The sequence below is a fragment of the Poecile atricapillus genome, chromosome 3 (genome assembly GCF_030490865.1).
Source record: "Poecile atricapillus isolate bPoeAtr1 chromosome 3, bPoeAtr1.hap1, whole genome shotgun sequence".
NCBI lineage: Eukaryota > Metazoa > Chordata > Aves > Passeriformes > Paridae > Poecile > Poecile atricapillus.
The window spans coordinates 104,864,517-104,887,342 of NC_081251.1; the positions used below are offsets into that span (position 1 = coordinate 104,864,517).

The 22,826-nt window shown below is 47.2% G+C and overlaps 1 protein-coding gene across 1 annotated transcript; it reads left to right on the forward strand.

Moving 5' to 3' along the window:
• Positions 1-3,257: 3,257 nt before the first annotated feature.
• LOC131577707 (TOG array regulator of axonemal microtubules protein 2-like) lies at positions 3,258-19,401 on the forward strand. The gene is made up of 12 exons (XM_058835753.1): positions 3,258-3,336; positions 4,195-4,353; positions 5,879-6,011; positions 7,716-7,821; positions 8,548-8,783; positions 10,308-10,460; positions 11,642-11,759; positions 12,713-12,816; positions 14,188-14,392; positions 15,575-15,791; positions 16,877-16,963; positions 19,166-19,401. The coding sequence occupies exons 1-12, from the start codon at positions 3,258-3,260 to the stop codon at positions 19,399-19,401; spliced, it is 1,833 nt and encodes a 610-aa protein (XP_058691736.1).
• The last annotated feature ends 3,425 nt before the right edge of the window (positions 19,402-22,826 follow it).

A 22,826-nucleotide genomic window follows, 5' to 3' on the forward strand; every position in this document is an offset into this window, starting at 1 on the left:
CATACTTTAACAAATAAGTTTTCTATATCTACTAACGTAATTAAAGTGCGACTAACTCTAAACCAATTATATTCTGTGCTTTTATAAACTGCAGAAGCATGGAGAAGAAGGAAGAAGAAGGACTAAAAACTACACCCTTTTTCCTCCATCTTTACTCCACATGTGGAACCCTCTTAAAACTTATACTTTCACCTCTGTGTCAAAAAAACTATTTTTCTACTTCTTATTCAATCTCCTACAAACTCTGGCTTATTCAGGGATATTTGGAAGCCTTTTTATCAGTATTATATACAATTGATGTATTTTTCAGAGAATTACACAAGCAGAGAAATTTTTCCTGCATTTCTAGACTCCTACAGGCTTAAGTTCAAAAAGAGCAAGACACTGGAGAAGAGTTATAGGACTGCACCTCATGGCAAAATATTGGCTTGGAGAAGTGTGAGAAAATGTAGCTGTCAAGCTTATCTGAGTGATAACAATAATGAAGGAAAAATCACAGAACTATCATTCACATTGAAAATCTTCTGTAGGGCTTTTAAAGTGCAATCTGAATATCCTTCTCTAACAGCTGTGTGTGAAAAAACCTTTTACTTCTTGAAAGAGCAAGGAGGTGTAACATCATTCTCAGGAGACAGCAGTGCTCTGACCACATGGAGCACGAGACTGTCACCAGTGTAAGGCACAAACAGGCAAAGTCAAGCTTCGGCAGCAGTACAAAAGGAGCTGCCCTCCACAGAGACTCGTGTCTCAGCTCAGCAGCTCTTGCTGCTTCAGAGAGGCTGTAGGAGCCACTTGGCTCCAAAAGGAGAGACAGCAGAATTGGGGGGTTATGATGCAAGTTGAAGAATGACTGCTGTGTTTCAGCCGGAGCTTGGCCAGCTTTGTCTGACTCCAGCAACTGAGAGCTTAAGGACAATGAATCAGCTTTGCAACTTGTTGGCTTTCTGTGTTGCATTTCCTCCTTCATCAGAGTGACCATGCTAAGAAGGGTTGCATCTTTTCATGCTACACACATTCCCTCCTTTCTCTTTCTTCCTCCTCATATATTCTTTCAAGGCCCAGATACAGCAGAAGTGAAGAGGACCACTCTGAAGAAGAAGGTAGGTAGAGGGCATGTCTGTCCTCCAATGTCCATTGGAATTTTGATTCAGAGGTGACATTTTGAAAGCTTGGTTTAAAAATAGTTGTTTTTTAAATTTCTTTAAATTGATTTCAATACCTTGATGGGCTCACTGGACAATTCAAGACCCCAGTCACTGGGAGTGTGCTGTGGTGGTGCAGGGAAAAGTCCTCCAGTGTGAAGTGCTGAGTGACTAGAGCTGGAGTGGTACCTTTGGGCCCTGGAAATGCAGTGCAGGAAAAGGAAGTATTCCTCTCCATCCAGCACTTGCCCTTTATTTCCCTGAACACTTTACAGTGTCACAATCAGTAGAGAAAAAGAAGGCATTGACCTTGAAATGGGGAATGTTCCCAGTCCTTCTTCCTGCGCTTGAAGGAGAAAACCTTTCCCTGGGGGACTTTCTGAGCTGAACCCTTTGAGATCTGAATAAGATTCATGGACATTGCCTGGTTCTGCACTGGGAGAAATAGGGAAACCTCCTCTGAGGGAAAGTCCTTGTGAAATTTCCAGTTAAGGAGAAGGCGGTTTCTAAATGGATGCAGCCTATGCAGGGTCTGAGTTTGTCATCCTCTGACAGCACAAGCCCAAAGCCACCTATGGCACGTTCACCATGACAAATCTCTTCCCCGAATTTCTCTGCCTGTGCCAGTAGCCCATTCATTGGGAGAGGGTCGAGGCATATGTACCTTACTAACCTATACAGAATCCCTGTGTTTTATGAGACCTCTGCAATCTGGAATCTTTCTTGCCTGTTGCCCAGCATGGTGTTTTTGAGGGCCTGAGGTCTGCCAGAGATTTACACCAACCTTTCCTTCCATTCCCAGGCCTCCCACTGAGCCAAGCCAGGGGGACAGATCATCCCACCAGTCCTGGTCTTATGAGTGACAAAGACCTGAGGGACAGCTCTGGAAAGGTAAGGGTTAAAGACAGGGATGAACAGATTTCCTTTCCAGTGCCTGTTACTGCTTGGCCCAAAATGTCACTGTCAATCACAATCTCCCACTCCTGGGGGATGGGGATTCTCCTGGGAATATATTTGACAGTTAAGAAGCAATTGCGTGACCAGAGGTGAAAAGGTGACTGATTTGGAGATGGTGCTAAGGTCATGCCAGAAGCATTCTTTAGGTGCCAAGGTCATTTTAGAGAAGTTCTGAATGGCAGAGCAAGCTGCAGACCAGTGAATGTGTGCAAATTGCACCCTCGGAAGCAGAGAAGCAAAGATTGTAATGTTAAGCATAAGCAAGGCTGAAAAATAAAATGAGAGTTTGATTTTTCGTGGTAACCTTTCTGGCTGTATCTCACAGCCCTCTCTTTCCCAATTTTTCTGCTTATTAGTATCAGTGTTTCTGCAAATTGTTTTCATATGAGTCCTTTGCTTGAGGTCCTACAGAGACCTTCAGAGCTGAGCTCTTCAGAAGCCAGGAAGTGAGAAACAGCTGCCATTCCTGACCATGAGTGTTAAGCAAGAGCTAATTACCCCTTCTTGCTGCGTATTGCACATGATTTTTATTCTGCTGCCATGGCCTGTAGGAACTGAACTGCCTGCTCACTGGTCATGTGAGCTCTTCACCTGTCTTGGAGCACTCGTATGACTTTTGTGCTTCAAGCAGGGCTTCCTGTCATAGGTTGCAGCTGGAGCAGTGTAAGGTTGTGGCCCTAAAGTCTTCCACTTCCCTGTGTGTAATTGGCAAGATGAGGGTAGAAGACATTCTTCTGAAACACTTGGAATGAATACGGAGCTGCATTAAAGACTGTGGCACTCTGTGGACCCTGTGTTCCTGATGAGATGTTGTGTCTGGTTTGGGTGTCTCTGCTTACATTTGTGATGTATTTCCATTACAACTAGGTCCATCCTGCATTGTGCAAGTTGGCTCAGAAGAACTTAGAGCGGAAGAAAATGGAGCTGTTTGAGAAGGAGCTCAAGAGAAGGAGGCAAACAGAAACATCCTTGCAGCTGCCTCCACAGACAGTTGACACTGGGGATGCAGAAGAAGCAAGGAAGTGCAGACTACACCTGTGGTCCTTTTTGACCACTTGCTTGCCCTTTGCACGGTGCTGCAGTCAGGCTGTTCTGCTTGCATCTGAGTGGAAGCTTGAAGAGGAGTTCTTTCCTTTCCCCCATAAAAAATACAGAGGCATGAAGAGTCATGCCCATGGCCTCACTGACTCAGTAACAGAATATCAGCTTCCCACCGTCATCTCCAAAGTCTTTCAGAGTAGAGAATTTTGTCTTGCAAAGTTGACTGGGGCTTCAGACTCTCTCTGGGAGAGCAGCCTCCAGGGCAGGGGAGTCCAGAAGAATGCTTCTCAGCCATGGTGGAACTGAGAAGAAACAAAATTCAACTGCTTCTAATGAAAACACCGGAGATCCTTCTCCTGCCACAGCCTGCTGAGGAGCTGGCACTGTAGAGCTGTGCTGAAGCCCTGAGGAAGCAAGCAGCATTCCTGACTGAATCCTGGCTGAGGGGCTCTGACTGCAGTGCTGTGTGTGCTGCCCCCAGGGTGGCAGCAGGGACCTTAGGAGGCAGCACTCAGCCCAAGGGCATCACTCAAGGCTATCTGCACTTTCATTTGGTAACTTCCCCAGCCCGACACTGAAACAGGAAAACAAAAGCAAAGCAATACTGGGTTTTCCTTCTTTCTTAAGGGAAGCATCACTGCAATTTGGTTTTAAACTAGAAGAGGGCAGATTCAGATTAGATTCTAGGGGGAATGTTTTTATAATGAAGGGGATAAAGCACTGGAAGGGTTTGCTCAGAGAAGCTGCTGTTGATCCATTCTTGAAGGTGTTCAAATCCAATTTACATGGGGCACTGAGCAATCTCATCTAGATGAAGATGTCCCTGCTCACAGGGGTTGGACTAGATGGTGCTCAGAGGTGCCTTCCAGGCCAAACTCTTCTAGGATTCTGTGATTCTGTGATCACTGTCCCACGTTAGCATGCCAGTGTTATACTTGAAGTTCTTTGGGATAACAAAGAGATGTTACCCAAGTCCAGCAAGTTTTCTGGCCCTTTCCATCGTCACCCTGTGCAGCAGGCTCCACTTACAAGCTCCTCTTTGGTCTCCCCACAGGCTTTAGCCTACCGCCTGTCAATGGCACAGCTTCCAGTGTGCAGAGAAAACACCCTGGTAGTGCCTTGAAGAAGGTCTTAAGGAAGCAGGACAACGTGCCCTCACTGCCCAATATGCCCACCATCCACGGGGATGGCAGCTTCCCACGCAACTCCTCAGGTAAGCCTGCTCTGAGGCAGCTTTTTCTTACATGGGTTTTTCCTTGCCCAAGGAGCACAAACTGCCACCTGCCTCACCCAGCACACCTGGAATCTTGAATCCATAGCCTGTCCTGAGAATGAACAGCAAATGTACTTCTGAGTTAGTCCAGCTCTGCAGTAGTGGAGCAGTTGGTTCTTAGAGATCCACTGGAAAGTGGAGCGGAATAAAGTCGTGGTAAAGGCCTAAGCTCTGGCTTTTGCCCCTCCTCATAGTCCAAACCACAGCACTGGTGCAGGAGGCAGCCGTAACTGCAGGGATGAGCTGTGGGGCAGTGTGCCAGGGTGTGCTCACTAGGCACCTACGAGTACCACCACGATCAGTTGTCCACTCACCATCTCATCCCTCTGCCTGTGCTGCTGTCCGGCTTTGCAGACAGCTTTCCTGCTATCCCAGCAAGGGCTGTCTCTGCATGGCAGTCAGCAGCTTGGTGCAGTCGTGCTGCTGCTCCCAGAAGTGCCCAGTGGCTCCTCACTGCTGCCATCCCACAGCCTGCAATGCCAAGAGGGAACAAGCAGTGCCTCCTGTGTCAACCCAGCCAAATACAGTGGCCGTATGTAGCAGGTGACAGCCAGGAGGGGCTGCCAGGACACCTGATTATCAAGAGCATGTGTGTGGCAACAATTTGCAGCTGTATTTGCATATTTTTATCCTCAGTTTGCATTTGGAAGGCTTTTATATCAACTGTCTAGACTGGAAACGTCATTTTTCCACAAATGAAGGCTTAGGCACTGCTGAGTTCACAAACACATCCATTTGATGACAAAGAAATTCCACTTCAGCATCTTTGAAATACAGCGTGTGTGTATACCTCTGAAAGAGCAAAGACTCATGATGCTTGGAAAGGACAAAATCCATAAAGTACTCCCTGGCCAACAGTAGGCTACAATGTATGTGCAGTCAGGTGCCTGCTGTCTAGAAGATTTGAAGGCAATGGGAAGAGAGGCGCTGTCAGGAGTGAAGGGTCAGGTATCGCTGCTCCCTGGTAGCTGCTCCGTGGGGATTCAGCCGGGCCCAGCAGGGCTGGGTTGTTCAGGCTTGGCTTGGTGCTGTGGCGAGGCAGCTGCAGGTCTTTCCTCAGGGAGTTGCAGAGTGCCTCTGTCGTCGGGGCTGGGGGAAATCAGGGCGCTGAGACAAGAGAGGCAGCTGAGGGGTTCCCTCCTGGGGTAGCAAGTCCTGCTGGTGGGCGCTGTCTGGCAGGCAGTGGGAGCTCTGCGGCCTCAGGAAGCTGCCGCTGCCTGTGGTAGCTGTGGCACTTGGGAGCTGGCGCTGTGTGGGCAGCTGTCAGGTTTAGCCTGGAGCTGTGCCCAGCTGGGGGGGCTGGGAGAAAGCAAGCAGCCCAAGGAGCCAGGCAGCAGGGAAGTGTCTGACCCAGTGCCACTTTGTCCCACATGGAAGCCTGGCTGGGAGATGGGGCTGCAGGCCGCTCCATGGCGGGGTGCCTTGCCCGGGGCTGCAGCGCTCATGGCTGACCCTCTCCTCACAGTGACCTCGCAGACGGCCTCTGGTGCCAAGCGTCGAGAGGAGCCACTGCGTGGGAACAGGCAGAAGGACACAGCCTCTTGTGACCCACAGCAGGCCTTGCTCAAGGCACTCTCCTTGCTGGGCAGCGATGACTGGTAAGAAAGGCCCCGTTCACTCTGTCTCCCTCTCAGCGTTAAGGTAGCTCAGAAGTGTATCTTGCTAGTGCCTCTGAGCCCCGACAGCCCAGAGGGCCAAGGGGCACCAGTGAAACCACTGCAGAGCCGTGGGAGGATAAAGATTTGACAGCAGCCTTTTCTTGGCCTTGGTCTGCAGCAGTGCTCCAGCTGCAGCAGGTCCCTGCTGTTTGCTCGCTTTGCCTGCTGCTCCATGGAGCTGCAAAGGCAATCTTGAGGGAAGAGAGAAAGCTGTGGGAGAAGATGATTTGCTGGCTGAAGGCAGAAGCAGGATGGCAGCACTTTTGAATGTAGAGATTTGGGTGCTTTGGAGCACTGGTCCAGTGGGACTGAGTAAGATTTCTTCTCTCTGGTCCCACTGCTGACAGCAATGGCAGGTGACAGGGTCTCCCTGGGACCTCCTGCATTTGAATGCCAGAAGCAGCTCCAGGGAGTTCCTCTTTCTGAGAAATGGCCTGACTTGTGCTTTCAAGTCCCTCAGCCTGTCATTACTCCTGAAGGTCTCATGGCAGAAGAGAAGGAAAAAGAAATATAATCCTCTAGGAATCTTTTGGAATTCAACTTTTTCCTTCTCACCGCATCACATGGGTCTGAGATACTTGGTTAAAACTCACATCGTGTCCCAAAATTTGACACAGACAGAAGAAGGCCCAGAGGTGCTAACCTGATGGATGTTGGGTGGTATTGGTTGTCTTTTTGATGTCTAGGTTAGCATCCACTTGCTGTCGGATGCTTCATTCACACAGGGATAAGGACTCCATTCCCACTGGGATAAACATGAAAAATCTGCCACAATGCATCTCCTTGTGAAGTCACCTTTGCTTTGTCCTTTCTCTTCTGCTTTCTCTTCCCCATTTCTCCTTGGTGCTCTGTGAGGTACAGAGAGCCTCTGGAGTTGTGGGGGGGTCTGGGTGACACTCAGGGGTTCCTGTGGGATCAATCACCAGCCCTGTGCTGCAGCCCTGATGCCCCACAAACCTTCCTGTAGCTGAGGGCCTGCACAAAGCAGGTGCTGGGAGATGGAGTTGTTTGCACCTTTTCAATAACATGTTGCTGTTGTGGGGGTTGTTTTAGGTAGTGGGTTTTGCCAGAGTTTTAGCTGTTCTTGCCCAGGTGTGGAATCTTCTGGGACATCCTGCTGCTTTTTTGGGCAATGTGGAGGAGGAGTGGAGTGGGTGAGAGACAGGCCTGGATTGCAGAATGGAAAGTCAGCTCCAGAGTGCCAGTGCAGTCTCTTACTGCTGAACTGCCTGCTGGGGCTGGTAAAGAAGGAAAATGACCCAGTAACAGCCCCATGGGACTGTGTCTCAGGGACAGAAACAGGGAGGTGACAGGAAACAGCTGCCTGGTCCGGTCTCACAGCTTCTAAGAAGCAGTGAAACACGGACTTCATGGGCCAGAGGTTTCAGAAAGGCTGTCTTGTAAAACGACCACAAATGAAGACTCTGAAATCCCTCTCTTTGCCTCTTGGATTTGTGTATGCTTTTGACAGCCACAGCATCCTGTGGCCATGAGTTCCACAATTTCCTGAAAAGCAGCAAAAAATCTCCATGAAAAGCACCTCCCACTGAGGTCCCACTGCGCTGCCAGCCTGGTCATTTCAGAGGGTGCTGCCTAGTTCTTGGGTGGAGAGAAAAACCAATCTTTTTGGGACTTGCCTTTCAGGGAGCTGAAGGAGAAGGCGCTCTCCAGCATTGGACAGCTGGCTGGGTCCCATTCAGAAGTCGTGCTTTGTAGACTTCGTGAAATTTGCCTGGCAGTTACCAGCGAGGTGAGAACATTCTTCTGAATTGTCCCCTGTACCTCATACATGGTGTGTAGAGTAGATATGTGCATGTTCATGTCCATGTGTGCCCAGGGATTGCCTTCATTTCTGTTTCTAGACCTTGTATTTCTAATGTCTGTCAGCTAGGATCTGTGTGTGCATGTAGCTGTATTTCCTGGTCGTTTGACTGTCTGACACTCATCTTTGAGTAAGGTGTCATTGTAATGCAAGGTGCAAATGCACAAACTGAGACACTAAATACATTATTTTCCAGAGTCCTAATCTCTGCCTGAGCTGTAATTCAACACTGCCAATTAGTCTGTAGACTTGAGTCTGTGCTTTCCATTTCTTGGCTACTTTCTTGAACTACTGGTGTTGCTTTTTTGAACAGGAGCACATGATTGTTTTGTCTTTACGACTTGTGCCTTATCGTTTGCTAACAGCCCTTGTTTAATTTGTTTGTTTCCGAATAAACGGGCCTAAAATCAAAGGGGTGGAGATGATAGAAGAGTTAATTGAAATGATTTGTTTTTAGGCCTGCTATCAGCAGGTCTGAGGCCAGAAACTGGTGCCAGACTAAATGCCTTTGTGTGCCTATGCTCTCCTGCTCTTATTGTGCTTTCATCTTTCTCTGGAAACAGTGGGAGGTGTTGTCACTTCCTGGGACTGTTGTCTAAGGCCACTGGTTTTCTTTTCAAGGTGATTCTTACGTTTCTCTCATCACTTCCCCAGGTGAGCAACCTCCGCTCCAAGGTGTCCTATGCTGCAATCGTCACTCTTGGAGAGCTCTTTGCAGCCTTGAAGAAGGACATGGACTCCGAGGTGGATGAGATTGCTCAGGTCCTGCTCCCGATGGTTTGGAATTCCCCAGAGTTTCTTGAGAAAGCAGCCAATCAGACCCTGGGGATCATGGTGGAGAACGTGACTCCTGCACGAGCACTGGCTACTCTCATGGACAGGGGAGCCAAGTAGGTTCTTCTTCTTTTAGTGATCTCCTTCACCTTCTGATGTGTGCATGGGGGAAGGGATGAGAGACAGAATGGGAATGGTGGGAGGGAAGGCTTCTGCATCCTGCATCTTCTGTGAAGTCAGTGACTTCCTTCTCCTATCAACCTCACTTCCTTCCTCTTGTCACCTGTTTCTGCCCTCCTACAGCCTATTAGTTCACAGAATCACAGAGCTGTAGAATATGGGGAGTTGGAAGGGGCCCATCAGGAGCACCAAGGTCAGCTCCTGGCCTTGCACAGAACACCCCAAGGATCACACCAAGTGCCTGAGATTGTTGTTAAAATGCTTCTTCAACTCTGTCAGGCTTGGTGCTATGACCACTGCCCTGGGGAGCCTGTTCCAGTGCTCAACCACCCTCTGGGTGAAAAACCTTTTCCTCATATCCAACCTAAACCTCCTCTGACTCAGCTTCCTGCTGCTTCCTGGAATTCTCCCAGCCTGTCAGAGCTTCCCAGAACTGGTGAACTGTGGGAAAAGGATAGTGCCTGCAAAGGCTACAGATAGAGCCTCATGCTTTTGTGGGAAGAGGGACAATTGAAGTTGTAGCTGTGAGCGCTCTTTGATATTTCACTGTGCTAAGCACAGAGGCCCTGGGACAAACCATGCATCCTCATTATGCCATTAGCTTGAGAAAGAAGGAGAGGACTTGCTGGGGCATGGAGCACATGGGAGAGAATGTGCTGGGTGGGGCACAGACAGCACAGCAGGTGCAGTTCCTGCCAAAAGGAGTCTTGTAGGACTGTCCTGGCCTTAGAGCTTTACTTTCTATTCAAACTGATGTTTCATGTTAGCTTGGAGATGATCACTTTACAGGCACCTTCACAGGCTGACTGCCATGGGACAGCTGAAGCAAATGCTGCTTAAGTGTTGGTGCTGGGCCTGATAGTTCCCAAGAGACAGTCTCTAGAACAGAACAACCTGGCTGAACTGCCTGCCACTCCTTCCTCAGCTTTGGAATAGGGTAAAATATTCAGATGTATCCCTTGCCAAGCCTCACAGAAGGAACAGGCAGCATTGCTGGATATTCTGCAACCTCACACCCCACAGCATGGGGCATTTTCCCTGCATTTGTTTTTCTCAAGAGGTCTCTAGAATTGGGGATAAATGGGAGGAAACAGCCTCAGTCTTGCTGCTGCTGCTTTGTGTAGTGGGTGTCTCTGATGGGTCAGCATGAGTTGTCATTAATTTCTAAATTATTCATATGTAATCTATATTTTAATCTTTCTCAGAGTAAATTTTGGGAAAGAAATTGAGCATCAGATAATGCAGGGAGACTGAATTCCTCCCTCTTCCTTGCAGGCAGTCCTTCTGTACAATGCTAACTTTGTGTTTATCTGAGGACAGAACCTCCTACACGTGTCTAAAGTTGCAGGGAGAACCCAGGCCTCCTTTGCCCAGCAAGGACAGGGAGCATTCTGTGGCCAAGGCCTGTGCTGCTGTGCCTCCTTCTCCCTGTGTCCCAGTGTTTGCTCTCTTCTTCCCAGGAGCCGCTACGTTGAGGTGCGGAAGTGTGCGGCCAAACTCCTCCTGTCCTTGATGGGGAAAATTGGAGTCACAAAGCTCGCAGGCACACCCAGGGCTGAGAGCCTGGCGCAGGTGGTGGGGAAGCTTGCTCAGGACTGTCACAAGGACACAAGGTAACGATCTTCATTTCACCTCCTAAAACAGGAAATCTGTTTGGTGTCTGGCTTTAAAAGGGAAACCCACAAAATTGTAGAAACTACAGGAAATAATATGTTACCTCTCCATGTGGATAAGGGGCATAGAATCATGGAATACGCTGAGTTGGAAGGGACTCATCAGGGTCATCAGGTCCAGCTCCTGGCCATGTGCAGGACACCCCAAGAGACACTCCATGTGCCCAAGAGGATTGTCCAAACCCTTCTTGAGCTCTGTCAGCCTTGGTGTTGTGACCAGTGCTCTGGGTTCCCCGGGGAAATGATTGTACTGGGTAACCTGAGGTTGTTCAGCATGAAGGAGCATTGCCAGCTTCCTCTGACTTGAAGAATTCTTGGCTGAGATGAGAAAAGCTCAGATTAGCCAGACTAACAGTTTTGTTTGGCCTTAGGTGCACCACACAAAGCCAAAGTGTTGTCCACTTTTCATCACTGAAGGATCCCAAATGTATATTTCTCATTAACTTAAGATTATCCTAGAAATACTTCAGGGGTCTTTAGCCAATGTATTCAGTCTTTCTAAACCTATTCTGAAGAAATCTATAATGTTGTTATCTGTGGCTGAATGGCCTCCAAATTTGTTCTTGAAGAGCACTGTGGTTTCCTAGTGGCAAAATCAACCCAAGCCACCAAAATCCCCTTACTTTGATAATTGAATTCTTTTGCATTGATGATTAAATTCCCATTAATAGCTGCCAAGAACACAGGAGCAACTAGCTGCCCCTGTCCATACATACGGTATAGAATAATCAATAGGAAGCAAGAGGTGTTTTGTCCTGGCTTCCCTGCCTCTTAAAGGAAGGCAAATTATTGTGCAGTGCAAGCAAGACACTGCTAATAGGCTCTGACATCAAAGCAGATGTGTTTTGCTTGTTCCCTGGGATCCATTGATCCCACAGAAGCACTCACACAGTTTCAGAATGAAATGGTATTTTCTCTTGCCCCACGTTCTCCTCTTGCCTCTTGTGTTCAGCTGACAGCACTGTGCAGCGACAAGTGGAGGTAAATGTCTCTCCTTGCTGAGTAGGTAATGCCTTCATATACAAGGATTGCACCTGATGAGTTTAAGTTATCAGCCTCTTCTGTTAACACTCTTCCTATGTTTGTTCACTTTTCTTTCTTTCCCTTCCTTTGTTCCTTAGGCACTATGGACAGGAGATGGTGAAGATGATGCTAAGTCATCCAAAATTTAAAAGGCTTTTGGAGCAATCTGTTTCTACCCGTGACCTGGAAGATATTGTGACAAGAATTAAGAAGAAAGTAAGTGCTTGGCAGGAGAAATGACTCCTTTGTGCAAGGATTGCCACTGCTAATATGAGATCAAACATACCTAATTGGTCTTTATCTCATTCTTCTGAATCTCTTTGCTCCTGGGAATGAGCTGTTAATCCTCAGCTAGTTCATCTGCAGACTACAAATGGACTGATATTCTTAGGGAAAAAGTGGGGTTTTGAATATTTTGAATATCACAAAGGGGAAAGGGGAAGAGGAGAAAAAGGGTTTTCATTTAAGTGTAACCCCTCACCATGCTCTCCCTACTGTGCCCCCAGTAAAGGAATTAAGTAAGAGTAGTGCTTCTGAAGATAACAGAGTCTATGCAAAAGACACTGGACGTAGTAGTGCCTTGAAAATTTCCAAATATACAAGAAAATTTCCAAATATGCAAAAAATGTACATCAACCCCAATTACTACAATTACTGTCTGTCTGCTGGGAATACTGTCCTGCTCTCAAGCTCTTTGGAGCTGGAATTCAGCAGCGTCCAGTGGAAAACCATCTGTTTTTTTGTGGGTTTATTTTATTCTTCTTATCTACATTATAGAAGAGAGCGTGATGTTGTGGTGGAACAGGGAGGGCGAGTGTTGAATCAACTTCCAACACAATGGGCCAGCCCCCAGAGAGTCCAAAGTTTTCTGCTGCTTCCTTTAAGAACACTCATTGCCTACCAGTTTGCATTATTCCCATTTCTGCTCAAGCCTAATGAAATTGGGATTTTAGAGTGCTGCTCAGTATGGCAGCACCCATAACCTGCCTTGGGCTACTGAGAACAAAGAGTCGACATCACTGAGTCTCTGGTCTGTTGCCTTCTGTAAGCTAGGAAATGTCTCCCTAAGCCTTGGTAGCCGTGATCCTGAGGTTCTAACTTGTGTTTTAAACAGGAAGTTTCCTATTGAATTTTCTAAAGAGTCATGGGGTTTCTTTATGTCTTTGTAGGAGATGGAAAACCAGAAGGGTGAAGGCCCATCTGTCAAGATGCCGGTGAAGAAGAGCAGCGATTCCTCAAAGAAGCCCCAGGCCACATTGCCTTCTAGTAAACGGTACTGAGCACTTTTGTTAGATGGGACAAAGCACGTGACAAGCTTTACATGTCCTTCCTCAGGAAACTCTTTCTGGGGGAGATGACCTGTGCCAGAGATTCATTCCATTCCCTACAAATGCTCTATGATAAAAATTGGCTACTTCTGCCTTACACTGAACACAGCTTCTCTGGAGAGGTTTCCACAGAAATTGGGCAACAAAAAGACACCCATTGGTTGTGGCTCAGACGATGCAGTGCACTGGCAAGGGCAGTGTTGTGGAGGCATGGAGAGGGCTGTGTCTCTGCTGCCTGACTTGGGACAAGTAAATTCAATCAGGGTTGGTTTTTTTCATCAGAGAGGAGTCTTTTTCAGATTGGTGTCTTGATGAGAAGTCCCAGTCACGAAACAAGATGCCATTCCCCAAACAAGCAACTCCCATGCAAGTGGTTTGGCCTGGCTGATTCATGGCTTTCTTACTCTCAAACAGTACCAAGTTTGAGTAGTAAGTATCAAGGCAATTCCTAAGCGACATTGGTCAACAGCTGTCTCAATGTGGATGTTTTGTTATGATATTCCTGTCCTTCACACTGTTTGCTTGATAGACAGCATGTTTGGTTTATTTCCCCTTGTACTGCAGTCCAAATTTAAGACAGCAATTTGGTCCTTGCTGTCCTTTCTGCCAGGGGCAGAGCTACTTGTACCTGTTCTCCTGTGATAACAGAGGAGAGTTATTTAGCTCTGTCATGCTCAATGGTGGCAGAAGAGTGACCACATGCCTCAGTAGCATAGCTAAGATCTTGGAATGCTCATGGAAGAGACAGGTTGATGCAGGAGAATTGTTCCCTGTGGGTTTGTTAAGCTGTGGATCTAGTCTCTGGGGAAGCAAACATAAAGTTAGCATAGTGCTGGGATGTCTGCCTTCTCTTTTTACCTCTGTTACTGATTTCCTGGATCCTTCAGATATGACCCTGTTCATCTGTCCAGAGGTATCGGAGCTACTGTTACAGATTGTCATGCCTGGTGTAGTGGTACTTCTCCAGAGTGATGAGTTTCCTTACTATAAGACACACATGTCCCATATGAGGAGGCATTTAAACTTGCAAGTTTAAATTCTGTTTCCCCACAAAGCAATGAGACCTGTGTGCCTGGGAAGCCATCTGAAGGTCGATCAGATACATCTCATCCTTGGTTTTCCTGAGTGAGCACTGTCGAGAATGTTACTCGCAGATTGTCTCCTGTAATGATTGTCATGAGGTCCACGTTGTTTTTCAGAGCCTCATGATTTTCTAGCTGGAAATCATATCATTAGGGATGCTCCTCGAGATGTTTTGCTCTCCATTAACTGAAGGTCTTACCACCACCAAGTTCTAATTTGGTTTTATTTTCCAGGGTGAAGTCTACCTCTGAGGGACGCCTCCTACACCGTGCAAAAGCCCAGGTCACGTTACCTCCAGCTGTGGAAGAAACGGAGCCGCTCCAGAAGCTTTACGATCTCCTGGAAGCCAAGGGGTTTCAGACACGGCTGGAAGGAGTGGCATTCCTTCTCGAGCTGTGCAAAACCCGCCCCCAGCTCATCTCCACTAACATTGTCCAAGTATGTAGGGTATCTTCATTGTTCCTTTCCTTTAGCTCCTTTCCCAAGCCTGGAGCAGTGAAGTTCATTCCGTGTGTCTTAGCACTACATCCTGGCAGTTTGGGCCAGACTGGTCCCTCTTACACAGACAAATTTCATTCAGGTCCAGGCTTCAGAACAAGTTCTTTCAGTCCAGCTGTATTTGTTTGGCAGGTGCCTATTGATGCTGTTCATCAGATGATGACAGAGTTTGCTGCTGCTGTAGCTTCAGTTGTCTCCTACTCGCAGCTGGGTTAAGTGAAGGGAATAGCGGCACTGAAAGCATGGCAATTATTCCTTAAATAAAACATGGCTTTGGATGGAGAAGTATCAGGCTGGGTTGGATTAAACCAAGATGGTTTTAAAGGATACTTCTGTAAACTTCATCTTGTCTTGCACAGGCACACATCTGGCTACTCATTTCCATTCCCTATTCCTCTTGGGAAAGACGGTGCTCAACCTTATTGGAGGGTCCTTTTCTTCTCTCTGGAAAAGGAGGAAAATGAATAAGAACAGATCTGTGCCTTCTCCTCCCAGAAGCTGCTTTTTCCCTTTCTCCAGAAATTGGTGCCTGATAATGTGGCTGTCAAGGGACTGAACCTACTGTAATGAGAACTGTACAGCACATTAAATTTCTGAAGCCTACGTGTTAGTTAGACAAAAGGTGTGGTTCCTGGAAGAGTTGATCAGAGCCCTGCACATCTCCAGACACAGAGATAGAGACAGGGAAAAGAAAACATAGATCTCCCCCAGCCATAGTTTTGGCAATATCAAAATTGCCCTCAGTACTTGAGGCAAGTGTACAGAAAAATGAGCACTGTAAATATCTGGTTCCATACTTCTAAAGCAAAGGTCATCTTTTTGAATTAATAAATGAATTAATTTATTTAATTTAATGATTTACAGGCGGAGGGAAACACCATAGGAATTATTCTGTCCCCACCCAAACTGCTTCAAAATAGATGAAAATCTTTCAACCAGCATGAGGTTGTGCAACCACTCCAGTGAGTGGTCCCCAGGAAAACAGTGAAATTGTGCAAGCGAGTGCTGACCTGTCCAAAAGGATCAGATCCATCTTTTACATTGCTGAGTGCACATGTCCACATCCCCTCTTCAAACAAGGACATTGTAATCCAGCTGTCATTTTGTTTGTTCTCTCCACAGATTTTTGATTATTTTGTCCTGAGAATATCTGACAGCCACAAGAGGGTGAAGCAGAAAGCGCTGGACGCGCTGGCAGAAATCATTGGCATCCTGGAAGATAACTTGAGCCCGGTGATCATCCATTTGGTGGAAGGAATTACAAACAACTTGAACTCAAAGGATCCCGGGGTTCATTCTGCAGCTGTGAAAGCTCTGGAAGAATCCATTTCTCATTTAGGTAAGGCTGACCCCTGACATGGACTCTCCTCAGCTGCGTCTCTGCCTCTCCCACACAAGAGAATGCTGAGAGCCTTGATAGCTCTTGTTGTCTGTGGAACGCTGCAGCTGACATCCACCAGAAGCTGTGGAGCTGCAGTCCTTACACACCAGTCCCCCAACAGGCTTGAATGTGCATCAGCATTTCCCAAAGGTCCCAGGAGACCTTGGCTCTGTGCTGCTTGTCTGAAGAGGAAGTCCTGGACTACAGCTTTGCTAGAATTCAGGACCAAGGGGGTTTTGGAGTTTGCTTGGGCCCCATTTGACTTCCCAAATAAATAGCTTTGCTGTTGGCATGGAGGGGCACAGGCCCATCAGAGCTATGGCAGAACAGCCTCCTGGGAGGCTCTGCATTATAGGCATTAGCTGCCCATTTCCCACCTTTCTTCTTTGGCTTCTTTTTTCAAAGGAGAACTTTTGATTCACCAAGTTCATTTCCTTATAACAAACAGGTAGAAATCCAGGTGTCAATGATGCCTTGTTCCACATGTTGTTTTGTATGGTGCAAGATGGCTGTAGCAAATAGCTACCTAGGCAAGGGCTGCTGCAAATTCCTTTGCCACACAGATTTATGTCAGCTCTGAAAATGCTGCACTGGGGAATATGCATGAGAAATGAAGTGTTAAAAAGGCAGGTCTTCCAGGGCAGTTTCCACTTTCTCCACCTCAGCTGCTCTGTGAGCTCATGAACTGCCTGACTCAGTGCCTTTCTGTGTTCCAAGTATGGGATTCTTCCTTTTTGCTCTGGGATGCAAACCCTTTTCCCACTTTACATGTGAATGAACTCTTGAGATCACTGATGTGAAATGTTTAACGTAGCTCCTGGTACAGCAGAAAACTTTGGATCTACAGTTGTGCAAGGAGAGCTTTTTTCTTGGAATTAAAAACCCTCCCTAGGAGGCTGGAAGGAAAGAAGAAATGCATTCAAGAATCAGCAGAAATTGACTTTATTTTATAAAATAAGGGCTTGCCCCTGCCCTTTCCCACCCCAATGTCCTTTCTCCTATGACCTCCAAAGAGTGAGCAGAAACGTGTGTTTCTCTTGTAGATAAAGTATCACTGATGAAAGAGTTTGGTCACAGATGGAGTCAACTGAGTGGCCAAGCTCTGCTGGATGTCACAGAGCGTATCACAGGTATGGCCAACCCTTCTAAGCCAAGAGGTCTTCCAAGGAAGAATGTACAGGGAATGCCTGTGAATAGACAGTAGAGTAACTCCTCCAAATCAGGACCTGCTGAGCTTGTCCCTCCTGCCCAACACCCATGGCAGGTGTATTGGGCAGGTTTTCCTGGCTGCTGCCGTGGTGTGCAGCATCTGAGACGGGGGCAGTGCTGGGCCTCGTGGCTGAGCTCTCACTGGGGCATCTCAGAAGCCACCTTCAGGAAAGGGAAGGGCTAAAAATACCCTAGCTGGCTCCTCTCTTGGACGTTCAGGGGCATCTGTGACCCTCGAGGGAAAGTGGTGGCAAATGCTGTTTCAGGGGATCTGTTTGTTTTGTCCTCACAGAATCCTTGTTTTGCTTTTGGAAGGTTTTGAGGCTGAACCCTGCAGGGCCTGGGGCTCTCAGCTTAGCTCAAAACTCAACACACATATTAGAGGCACAGATTTAGTGCAAGGGTAGCCTTTGTGGGCAGAGGGGCAGAAGCAGAGTGCTGAGGCTCCCTGCCTGTGCTGTCAAAGTGGCCTTGGGCTGAGCATTTCAGGGAGTGCAAACAGTGTCTTCCTATGTCAGCGCTGTCCAAAATGCTACAAATGCAGCTGCTAATTGATTCCTCAGAGGAGCTTGCTATGGCAGCAACAGACAAGGAATGGAAACATGATCATCTCAATATATAGTAGAGAAGATGATTTATGGCCTTGCTTTAACTGGGGCTAAATCCACCACTAATTCTGCCAGCATCTTTAAATGCAAGGTTTAATACACTTTGTGTCTTCATTGTGGATCTCAAACGGGCATGTTCAGCGATTGGGAATGTCAAAGACGTGTTAAAGAGCAGTTGAATAAAGTAGATCTCCAGGAATAGGGAGTTTAGTTTTGCATTTATTTTGATCTCTTTTTCAAATGAAGGAATTAAACATAAATTAGGGCTACTTTAGAAAGAGCAGATGCGCTCTCTGAGTTTTAGCAGGAACACACAGCTCTTTCTCTTCTCAACTTCCATACTGACCAAGGTCTTTAATTGCATTTACACTCAAGTGAACCCCCGTTTTTAAATGGATACCATAACCCTTTTCCCACTTAGAAGCATTGGTTTTGGGTACTTCCAGGAGCTGTTGAAATGCTGATGACTACTGGTGAATTAACACCATAGAGAAAATGAAGTCTCTTCCACCACAGTATAATAAATGGCTCCTACACAACATTTTGCCTGTTTAGAAAATGAGAATGGTCTCCAGACCGTTTCAGTTTTTGATCTCTCAGACATATCTTCCATGCAAGGAACCTGTTGGTAGTCAATTTTTGCCTGTGTTTGATATAGCTCAGTTCAGAAAATGAGCAGAGAGGATGCTTCAGACACAATGTGAGAAAACACTCATGTTTTGGTTAAATTGCAGTCCCCTGGGTAACAGTTTTCTCTCTCTCTTCCTCTATTTCTGGGCACATTGTAAGAAAAAATGCCATTAACTTTGGGAGGGGAAATGCCATTAAAATGTGGAGATGTTCAGATGCCATGGCAATGGGGTCTGGGTCATTATCTAAGACACCCTGGGGTTTGGAACAGCTGTTTGTTGGAAGCCACAAAAGCATTCTGCCAATGACACCAGCCAGTCACTGATGTTTCTACTCCAAGTGTCAAGCAGCACCCACCTCTGGTGGGCTGGAGTTTTGAAGTGTGGTCTAATACTGCCCTTTGCTGTGTGCCACTGAGCAAAGGGAAGAGCCAGATTAGACTTAAGGGAAGAGCCAGATTAGACTTTTGGCACTTGACATTAGAGGTCACAAAAATGGAATCATCCTTTTTACTAGGAATCCCACATTTGCTTCTCTACGGTGCATGTCCAGATTTTCAGTGTGGGTTTAGACAAGTTCTTAATGGAAATAAAAGGCAATTTGTCATATTCAGGCATTGTCCCTGCAGAAACAGATCATAAAGTAGTTTAGTAGAAGTAGAAAGTCTGCCACAGCTACAAGGCCCTGTTTGGAGAAATTAATCCTGGGGAGTTGGTGATTCTGTTTCTGGGAGGATCAGCTGCTTTGCCCATTTCTGGCTCATGGGAGACTGTGTGCTCTTTCTCTGATCTTAGCCAGAGAGGCTTCCAAGAGGCAAAACTTAGAAATAGATCCTTGTTTGCATTAAGGTTGGTGGTTAAGAAGCTTGTGTCTCTCTCCCGGCAGTGCTTGTGGAATGGGTTTATCCCAGGAGCCCTGAAGTTGTCCAGCGCTACGCCCTGCCCGTGCTCTGGTCCTTCCTGGGGAACAAGGCGCTGCCTGTGCGAAGCGCCAATGTCCGCACTGTGGTCACCAAGCTTGCCTCTGCCCTCTACAAGGTGATGGGCACCAAGCTAAGGAAGTGTGCTGCCAGCCAGCCTCCACATGTGCGGGAAAACCTCTCCAGCATCTTGGGCTGGTGAGGAACCGATGCTCTCCAGGAAGCTGACAAAGAGCTGAGTTGGACACCTCCGGACGTGACTTTTTTGCTGTGCCAACAACGACAAAATCCTGAGGAAGGGTTTGCATCCGCCCCCACTCTCTCCACTGCCCTTCCTAGTCAAGGCATGGGGGGCCTGAAGCAACTCCTAACTGAGGACAAGATGAAGGCTGAGCAGGGCTCAGCCTCACACACAGGTGAGGGGTGGGGCTGGGCCACTCTCTGGCAGGAGGAAGGGTCTTGTGCCAGCCTAGAGAGCCTGTGCTCATCCCCAGGGAACAGTTCTGCCCTGCATGTGCCCCCTGCAATGAGCTGTGCTGCTGCCAGTGCCCCGTGTAGCTGTAGGGCTGCTCAGCTGTGGGGCAGGGCCAGGAGCAGGAGGCTGCATGTGCAGCTGAGCCATGGCTGCACAGCCCAGGGCTCTGGGCTCCCTGCTGTCCCAGGCCAGCCCAGAGGCCAGGCTGTTCCTGTGGTAGCTGTGTGCAAGTGGGGCAGGGTGTCCCCTGGCCTGCCTCAAGTGGCTGCAGGGAGGAGCATGTTTCCCTGTGCAGCTATTTAGTAGTTTGCAGAAAGTCTCTCCCATGAAATATGGAGCTCCAGATGCTTTAGGTTTGCACTGCATTCTCTGTTACACTTTGTGTTTCCATTTTGCAGACCTGACAGGCTCCTCTCTTACGAAGAATTTTTCTCTCCATGCTTCATGTGTGCTCCTACCCATAAAGTCCTTGCCTTCCATCCAGAAGAGCCCTCTTTCCCCGGAGCTGAGGAAGAAGCTTCTGCCTCTCCGAAGAGTGGTTGAAGAATAGGTTTAATGCCTTAGGCTTTAGAATTAGTTATGTAGGATATAGTATAGGGATAGTAGTACAGTATAGGGATATAGTATAGTAGGGATGAAGTGTTCTGATATTTTAATGTACATTTGAGGATACATTTTGATTGTATTTTTTAAATTGTGATCACATATTTTAATTCTTTATATATATTTTTGTAGATACAGTGTTTTTTTTAATGTTATGTAAGTTAAATTTTTAAAAAAACAAGCAGAGAATGTGAGACTAGGACCTGCTAGGCTAGAGGAGATGTGCTGAGGTTATGGGAGTACAGCTCACTTGATGTCCCAGTGACTCACCACATTCTTTCCTCGCTGGGCCTCTCACCTTTGAGACTGGCTCTGAGAGCAAAGGGGGGTAGAAGAAGCGCGCAGCTTGTGTTGAAAGAAAACTCACCCCCCGTGCATCCTGCTCCTGGATTGTGCTCTCTGCAGCACGGACAGACAGCGGGACAGAGCTTCTCTTTGGCTTTTAGTTAGTTTTAGCTAGCTGAGGCAGAGGAGTTCCCTGGACCTTTTTTTTCTTTTTTTCCTGGATCTGTGCAAACCTGCTTTGGACTGAAAAACACCCAGACAAACCCCAGGAGCTCAAGCCCTTGGCCCACCGGGGCCTGGGCCTTGGCACTATCCAGCGCCAAAAGGACTGAGAAGAACCTGAGCAATCCAAACTACACCACATAAAAAGGACTTTTCTTCCTAGATTCACCATCCCATCGAACAGCAAGAGGTTTTATTGTTTAATATTACTCAATTTCTGTTAAATAAACAGCTTTTTCCACTTCTCTCCAAGGAAATTATTTTTCCCGGACCAGTTGAGGGGAGTGGTCATTTGAATTTTTTTCCCTGGGGAAACCCCCATTTGGAGCTTTTCTCCCAAATCTGCCCTAAACTAAGACAGGGGACAATAGACCCAAAAGATCCTGTATAGTCAAAAGTTTTCGACCTACATGTATTCTGTGCTCACAAAAGGCCTGAGCAAAGAAACAAAGAGAAGTGTGCCCAAATCCCAAAGCTTTGCTCCTTTGCAATCTCACACCGATCTGGCTCAGAGGTGTCTTCAATCACAATTTCATAGGTAAGAAGAGCACGTGGGAAAAGATGCACTGCTTTGGAAAAGTATCTGAATGGATATTTATCCAGGACAGCAGTTCAACAGTCTTGTTTGCTACTTGTTTGCAGAAGGATGAGTGGATGTGAGGCCAACAACCAGTGATGAGGGTTCCTCAAATCTGTCTGTACTCCTGGGTGCCATTCAGCCCAGAGCTATGGGATAATCCCAAAGTGCATCTCACACACATTCTGCCTCCAAGAAAAGCTTGGCCTCACTTACTAGAGTCAAAGAAATAGAAGAGTAATAAAATGGGCAATTAAACTTGTCACTTTAGAATGACTCTCCTGCTTTTCAGTGTCAACCGAGGTTGTACCTAATGCTCCCACAGCTTGTTACAAACAAGTGTTTGAGATTGCTTAAAAGTTTTCCAGCAAGGTTATTGGTAAAAACCAGATGGAATATGAAACAATAGCTCAACAAAATTCATTGGCAACATTCACACTCTTACTTACGAATCAGTTAAGGTAAGGAAAACAAGGAAAAAAGCAACAAACAAAATGCAGGCAATGAAAGCAGAAATGAACCAAGAACTATCTCTGTGTGTGTGTGTGTGTCTGTGTGTGTGTGTGTGTGTGTTTAGGTGTGTTTAGGTGTGTTTGACAAAGGAACATAAAGGACAAGGATAAAAAGGAACATGGCCTAAAAGCTTAACAGCACTCAAGCTTAACAGTAGTTAAACTGGAGCCTCCAGGAGTGGGGGTATTGGCCCAGGATCCATTGTTGATGGGCGATCCTGCGAGTGCAGCAAGCGTCAGAGCTCGCTGGCTCTGAGAGGCCCCACTCCGAGGGCGGTTGCTGCTGGCAGCCACTGTGGTCCAGGAGAGCTCCAAGGGCCTCCTTTGGACCGCTGTTCATGGGCCACAAGAGAGTGGGCCTCAGTCATAAAATGCTTCATCGTGGCCGCACTTTGGGTCAGCAGCCGGCCTTTGAAAGTGTGAGAAGAAGGATGTTATGCCATTCAGGCAAGAAAAGTAATTTCCCAGGCTGTTCATAGAAAACCCCAGGAGCTCGTTAGACAGCACAAGTTCCTGGCGGCGCTCAGTGTTTCTGATAAGCTCAAGAGGAGCTGAGCCCAAGGGCTGTTCAGCAAGGCCAAGGACTAACCAGCGTTTCTCAGGTCATCACAGTGTGGCCTGACAAGGCTGGGGGGATTCACCACCACAACCTGAAGCATGAAGTTTTGATGTAGGGTAAAAAGCCGTGGCCCAGTGGAAGTGGGCTGTTTCCTCAGGCCTGAGGGAGAATCACTGTGCAGATCCTTGTGCTACTGATTCCATCTCTCCCCACTTTTCCAAGTTCTTGGAAGCAAGGTCGCTTAGGCTAGACACACAGATCACAAGAAGCGCTCTTCTGTTTTTCTGCACAATGAATTAAAGTGAGATTACATGTCGTTGTCGGAGCAGACACGACACAAAGAAACTTCTTCCAAATTTTTTAATTGTGCTCATACATAGCATTTTTATAGCCT